The sequence below is a fragment of the Asparagus officinalis genome, chromosome 3 (assembly GCF_001876935.1).
Source record: "Asparagus officinalis chromosome 3, Aspof.V1, whole genome shotgun sequence".
Classification (NCBI taxonomy): domain Eukaryota; kingdom Viridiplantae; phylum Streptophyta; class Magnoliopsida; order Asparagales; family Asparagaceae; genus Asparagus; species Asparagus officinalis.
This window is the reverse complement of record NC_033796.1, coordinates 96,623,880-96,630,724: the sequence shown is the minus strand read 5'-3', so window position 1 is coordinate 96,630,724 and position 6,845 is coordinate 96,623,880. Positions and strand designations below refer to the sequence as shown.

General features: G+C 41.8%; 1 protein-coding gene across 1 annotated transcript; it reads right to left on the bottom strand.

The window, feature by feature from the left end:
- LOC109834500 (tryptophan synthase alpha chain-like) lies at positions 2,979-6,233 on the bottom strand. The gene is made up of 5 exons (XM_020402535.1): positions 6,168-6,233; positions 4,275-4,352; positions 4,063-4,140; positions 3,401-3,460; positions 2,979-3,306 (listed from the first exon to the last, which is right to left on the bottom strand). The coding sequence occupies exons 1-5, from the start codon at positions 6,216-6,218 to the stop codon at positions 3,175-3,177; spliced, it is 399 nt and encodes a 132-aa protein (XP_020258124.1). The 5' UTR covers positions 6,219-6,233; the 3' UTR covers positions 2,979-3,174.

The following is a 6,845-nucleotide window of genomic DNA, read 5'->3' as shown; positions in this document are numbered from 1 at the left end:
TGCTTCACTTGAAGAAGAGGTTTTATCAGTTCAAGATGAAGAAGGGAGTTTCCATTAGGGAGCATGTTAACAACTTCACAAAGCTACTTTCAGACATGGCCAATGTGGATATCATGGTTGAGGATGAAGACAAGGCGATGCTACTTCTGTGTTCGTTGCCCGAGGATGATTATGGTACTTTTGTCCTAACTATGATTAATGGAAGAACTACTTTTAGTTACAAGGAGGTGACCTCAGCGTTGGTGAATTATGAGTTGAGGAAGAGTGTTGACGAGTCCTCCGAGAAGGCATCGGGAGATGCATTAGTAGTTCATGCCCGTGGTTCAAACCGAAGCAGGAGGTCGTAGTCTAGAGGTGCACATCGTGGGATTCGTAGGAATCAGTGTGCCTTTTGTAAAGAGGATGGACATTGGAAAGCCGAATGCCCAAAGTTAGATCGAGCCGAGAAGAATAAGGGAAAAGCTGTACAAGTTTCAGAGGTGAATGTTGTCAAAACTAGTGGCAACAATTCAGATTCGGATTCTTCGGGCTATTCATTGTCTGCACTGTCGTCAGTTTGTGTTGCCTACTCTATAGAGTGGATGTTAGATTCGGGTGCTTCATACCACGTATGCCCTAGGAGGGATTGGTTCTCCAACTTTCAGAAGTTGGAAAAAGAGGATGTTGTGCTCATGGGTAATGGACATGCATGCTCTATTGGTGGTATTGATACCGTCCGTATTCGGATGTATGAGGGAGTGATTCAGGAGTTGGAAGGAGTGAGGTTCGTTCCGCAGCTGTCGAAGAACATCATTTCACTAGGAGCTTTGGTGGCATCTGGCTATAATGTGACCTTGGAGGATGCACGTTTGAAGGTCACATTGGGGTCCATGATTGTTATGAAGGGCGTCAGAAGGAGCAATTTGTATTATTTGCTCGGAAGCACGGCGATTGATAGGGAGATGACGACTTCATCAGATTCGGCTAGATTGTGGCATTGTTTGATGCTGGGTTATTTGATTGGTAATACCGTGTATAGGTTATTGAGGAGTGCTTTGACTTGCAGTTTGAAGTCCTATGAACCCATTGGTATGAGCGAGAAGACCGAGATGGAGTTTAACACTTCTATCCATCATTCGAGGGGTTTTCTGAGGGGTGTTCATTCAGGCATTCAAGGGCCTTCCAAGGGAGCATTATTGGGAGGTAATAGGTATGTGGTTTCCGCAGTTGGGGATTGTTCTAGGCATTGGTGGGTTGCAACCAAGTCCCGTTGGTGTGAAGTCCTAGAAGCCCGTAACAGATATAGGAAGTGTGTTGGTAGAAAGATAACCCGACGTTCTGAGTTTGGTAGGGGTTCTTTCTTGCATTTGTGCCGAGCTCACGGCAATAGGAGACACTTCATTGGTGTGGAAACTTTGAGGCGACAAGGCGAGATGGTAGATCTGGGCAGCTGTTCCTTTCTGGAGGAGGATCGGCGTTTGATATCGAGCATTGGCATTGGTGTGCAGGCTACGACATGTTTGGACCGTCTCATGTATAGGTTGCCGACTGCTGCATGTATAGATATGGGATCTGGTGGAGCTGCTTCAGGTTTTGGGTTGCGTCGGATGTTTGGCTACCCAGCACTTAGTCACATCGAGGATGTGAAATTTGATCCGATAGCACATTTGGGATTTAGATGGAGGTCCCACCGAGACGCGGATGATAGATCTTTGCGTCGGATGTTTGACTATCAGGTATCAGCTTCTGACTTTGTTCTGAGCAGGCATGTCACGTTTGACTCTCAGCAGGTGGAGAGTGGTGATCAGATCTTTGGGACATCGCAGCGGGTGGAGAGTGATGCTACTCCACGTTGGGTGGAAACTCCAGATCATACTGCATCATTTCGGATTCCAGCTGACGTGACACAGATTGTGAATCGTGTTGATTTGGATGCAGATAATAGATTGATTAATTCGAGTGTAGCTGGTAGATGTAGTCTGGATATGGCCATTGGTTCATCTCAGGTGGAGGTGTTTGGATTAGTTCAGTTTGGGGCCATTGGAGGTGCTATCAGCCGCAGACTTGATCGTGATGTTGGAGAATGGTTGCGAACTCTTCTAGTGGATTGAGGCCTTTGGAGGCCATTTGGGTGAACTACGTTCGGCTTGATTCCTTGGGCAAGAGGATATGTAGGCAGTCTTCAGATGCAGCCGGTTTGATCAGTTGTGGGGGGAGAGATCGTCTTTCAGCTCTAGATTGGTTCCCTGACTTGTTGAGGGACTATTGGATGATTTGGTGTCGGCTCAGTTTTGGTGGAAACATTCGCCGAGGTGGAGAATTGAAGAATTACAGGAAAACAACAAACCCATCTGTCAGGCAGACTGGCGGTCGACCGGTGCGGTCGACCGCGAACGTGCACGAAGGGTACCAGGATGAGAGATTTGTAACTCTACTTGTATTCTCTGATTTCTAATAGTAAGAACTCCCCCCTCCTTGCCCCGTGTACTTAGGCATCTCGCCGAACCACGTAAATCTCTTGTGTTAGTTGGTGATTGTGCTTGTTTATTTGGTTGTGATCTCTCTTGTTTGGATTGTGTGATTCGACCGTTTCTGCGTCGCGCACAACACCTTGGATTTCTTGAGTCTCCCAGCAACAAACGCTGGGAATAGTTGAGATTTATTATGCAACTTGGTTAATAATAAAAGACGGGTGACCCCTGCAATTATATATCCCAGTAACCCCCTTTTAACAAGCTCAACTATAGTTTATCCTTCGTGATTATCTCTTAAAATTTAGTTAAGCAATTTAACCTTGCCATCTTCTTCAGAGATGTTAGGTTTTTTATTAAGAAAAAAGACAAATCGTCGATCTTCAATACGTTCAATATATTTTATGTAATATAGGCATGCATACTATATGAATATTGAAAAACAAAATATGTAATAAAAGGGTTAAAAGAATGAAACTGGAGTAGGGATACTAAGACGACTCAAGGGAAACTTTGCAAAACCAATTCTAAAACAACCAAGAAGCATAACACATTTTTTTTTTCTTTTCTTTCTTCCTCACAATATTCAGTCACCAGATATCAGAAGGAAACACCTCAAGTTGTGACCTTCTACATTATGCCAAAAGTCAAGCGACAACTTGCTGCCGTTTCGAATAACAGAAAACAGATGCTATAAGATATTACAACTTCTCCATGGATGTGCTCAGAGTGCAGCTTTGAGAGACTTAGTGAAGGATTCTAGCTTCTTCAAGCCTTCTTCAGGGGATTTTGCCTCTCCTAAAATCCTCACCAGTGCACTTCCAACAATCACGCCGTCTGCTCCCCAACTCGCTATCTGTATCAATAATGAAGAGTAAGTATATAACATACTAGCGTTTAAATTTTCAATATAATAAGTTATTCAATGCTAGTATTTTCACACAACAAACCTGCTTCACATGGTCGGGTTCCGATATGCCAAATCCTACAGCAACAGGTTTGGTTGATGCCTGTAATCGTCGATAGTAACGATAGATATACATCAAATGGTGTTTTTGAAATTTAGTTTCATTATACAAATAACCTGATTATGCCTTCATTTTTTCAAATAAACTTGAGACTGCCTGTCATATAGTCTATTTGCTTTAGTTACCTGCCATGCTATCTACCACTAGATACTTTTTTTTTCACGTTGATGATGTGATTGATGATTGCAACCTGATTTCTCATTTTCTTCTCTCTATTTAAACTTAAAAACAATAATATTGATATATTCCATTTAGGTTTTAGCTCAGGGTACCACAAAAAAAAAAAAAGCTAAAAATGTTTAAAAATACACATACACAAAAAATGCCCTTTTCTACTTTTATCGAATTCACCGCTTTTTCTGAAAGATCTCCAATTAAGCATATTATTACTTAACAACATTAAATTTTATTACTGCCATTGCGCACATTGCTATAGTGTATCTTATGATACTACTGTCAGTTTGTGTTAAATGATATTTCAACTATAAAAAAAAAAAACTAAATAAATGAACACGTTTCACTGTAGAAACCAGACAACTATTTAAGGTTGACAGCAAAAAAGGGTAGGAGTGAAGTGGAAATACCTCTTTGATTTCTTGTAAGAGAGATGCAACGCGTGAACTTACTGATGATCGGGCACCGGTGACCCCAACAGAGCTCACCTATTTCAGAAGATTACAGCCAATTCGAAGAGGTAGGATACAAGTACATAGAGAACGAAGAACATTAATTCCTTTCATGCCTCTGAATTCAGCCTGCAAACATGATGACTGAACAAATAATAAGAGGAACTTACAAGGTATACGAATCCTTCCGCAGCTTCAACAATTGCCTTCATTCGTTCCGAGGGAGTAGTTGGAGTTGTAAGCAGCACCTACGTAAAAACGACGCGAAAGTTAGCCTGATGATATGTTCAAGAACCCCATGACCTCGCAAGTTCGTTCGTGTTCACATAATCTGCTTGTCATGTAGAAACTACTAAGAAATCATGTCATTTTCTATTTCAACTGGTGACCGTAAGCCACTAACAAAAGCCCAAGACTCCCGTGTGTTTTAGCGAAAGTCTGGTGGGTGGCCGGTGGGGGTTGGCAACTTGTCTCCTTTGCTTTTCTCTTTTCTCCACAAAAAAAACACCCAAAACTCACAAAAAAGCAAATTAGATAAAAGGGTACACATGACACAGCTAATAAAAAGGGAGGGAGGGCGGCAACGGGGAACACGCGGTGAGCTCTTCACCTTTATCTCCAATGTCAACGTCAGTTGGCATCATCTCTATCTGTATATAAAAGGATTCGGGTTCGGCAGTGGATGGAGATCGAGTTCAAGAAAGCAACTATCAGTTCTTCTTCCTCAGTTGATATCTCTTACTGAAGTAGTTTCATGTCACGCTCCTGAGCATGGCAACCGAGTGCAGAAAAGATCCGGTCTTGATCTTGAGGATGGACGGAGAAGATCTCAAGGAGTTCGTTGGAAGCACGCAATTCGAAGCTGAAGCAATAACCATATACTCACAGTTGGCTCACGCCGACGCAAATTTGCAAGAGTGCCTTACTATGGCCTTGGAGAAGCTCTCAGTTGATCATGGAATGCCACCTTCTACCGATCCTTGGGTTTATGGAAGCATCGTCGAACCTTCGCTGCAATCACTTTCAGCAGGGCTTAACGAGCCGATCTCACAAGAAATCTTTCTCGAAAAGTTTAAGAAGCTTGTCAACAATATCATCCAGCGGCTTCATGAGCACCCAGTTATTGTTGCCCACAGCGAAAACAGTTTCGACGGAACTGCCATTCGCAGATTGCTATCCAACAGTTTCGAGCTAAACAAGTTGCTAGATGTGGTATGGAGAGACTTGCCAAAGGATCAGAGTGTAAATGCATCAAAGGAGTGCATTTTATTTGCTCTCGATAGGCTAGCAATTTCAGCAGAATTGCCTCCTCGTGGAACCAATGACCAGGTTGACGTAATCGTGAATGAAGTCATTGAGATGGTCAATGTCGACAACATAAAGAGCATGAATGAACAAGAGCTCAAGAAGAAAGTTGCGGACGTTCTTGAAAGTCTAAGTTTGCGATTGGGAGCTAACCCTATCATTTCCTCTTCAAACTTGGTGATCGATGAGCCTTTAGCTTCTTCTCCACCGCCAACGCCCATCCCGAGCGACTGATTTATGCTATGTATTTTAGCCTCTTAGCATCTTCATATTTGTCTATCTATGTTTTGTGTGCTTTAGTTCATATTTTCTAGTAATTCAGCTGTCAATCTTCGTAAAATGGTAATTAGAGCTTTGGAATGCTTCCTTTGCATCTCCATGTATATTTAAAGAAAAAAGGGAAAAGAAAGAAAAAAAGAAGAAGAGAAACCCCCAGTTAGATACTTTTTTCAAGTATTTGTCATAAAATTTGGCATGAGTCTACTCTTCCAACAGAAGAGAACATCAGAACCTAACTTGTTTATTTAGTTTGACAGAACTCGCAGACCTATAGTCATGCCCAGTTTTCTTTCCCCATTCACTGCAGAAAAGAAAAGGAGTCCTCAAACTTTCACTGAGAAGGGCAAGGTACCCAGGGTATTTATTGATCAGGAAAATAGATACAAAATATACATGAAGAAGAGGGAAATACTAGAAAAGGGAAAAAATTATAAAAGAAAAAAAAGTTCTAAACAACTTTCTGAATCAATGGGTCATACCGCTTGGAGATGATCTTCGTCATTTCCAGTGTAAGACGATGTTGTCGTCATTTCCAGTGTAAGACGATGTTGTCATACCAGAAAGAAGATGAACATAAAATTAGACAATGAAGAACATGCGAGAATGACACAATCCAATTGTTTGAGGAGATCATGGGATGTTTTGGCGCCAAGAATCCCAAACTGTTGCAGCCGATGATGGAAATGCAATGGCGGGGATGAGGTTCCAAATACTGAGAGCGAAAGAGCATTGGAGGAAAATATGAAACGTGCAGGCTTATGTGGCCAACCCTTCCTAGCTAGCATGAGAATTTTGATCTTGAGCAGAGCATGTGCCAACCATAGTTGAAGGAGAGACGAGATACACTACCTTTTCATTATGAAGGCACCCCTTGTCCAAGTTCTAACATCCGGTCCTTTGGTCCAATAATGAGTATTTAGAATGTTAGAGGAGATACGTTACAATTGAAGAGCCCTATAATGAGATAATTTTTCTCACGTGTTCTTACAATCAGAATTGATTCTATGTTACAATTGAAGAGCCCTATAATGAGATAATTTTTCTCACGTGTTCTTACAATCAGAATTGATTCTATGAAAACATAATGAGGAAGAATAATGAAACCAGAGTGGAAAATCTAGCTCGAAAGAGGCATTTTTAACTGAGGAACGCGAGGA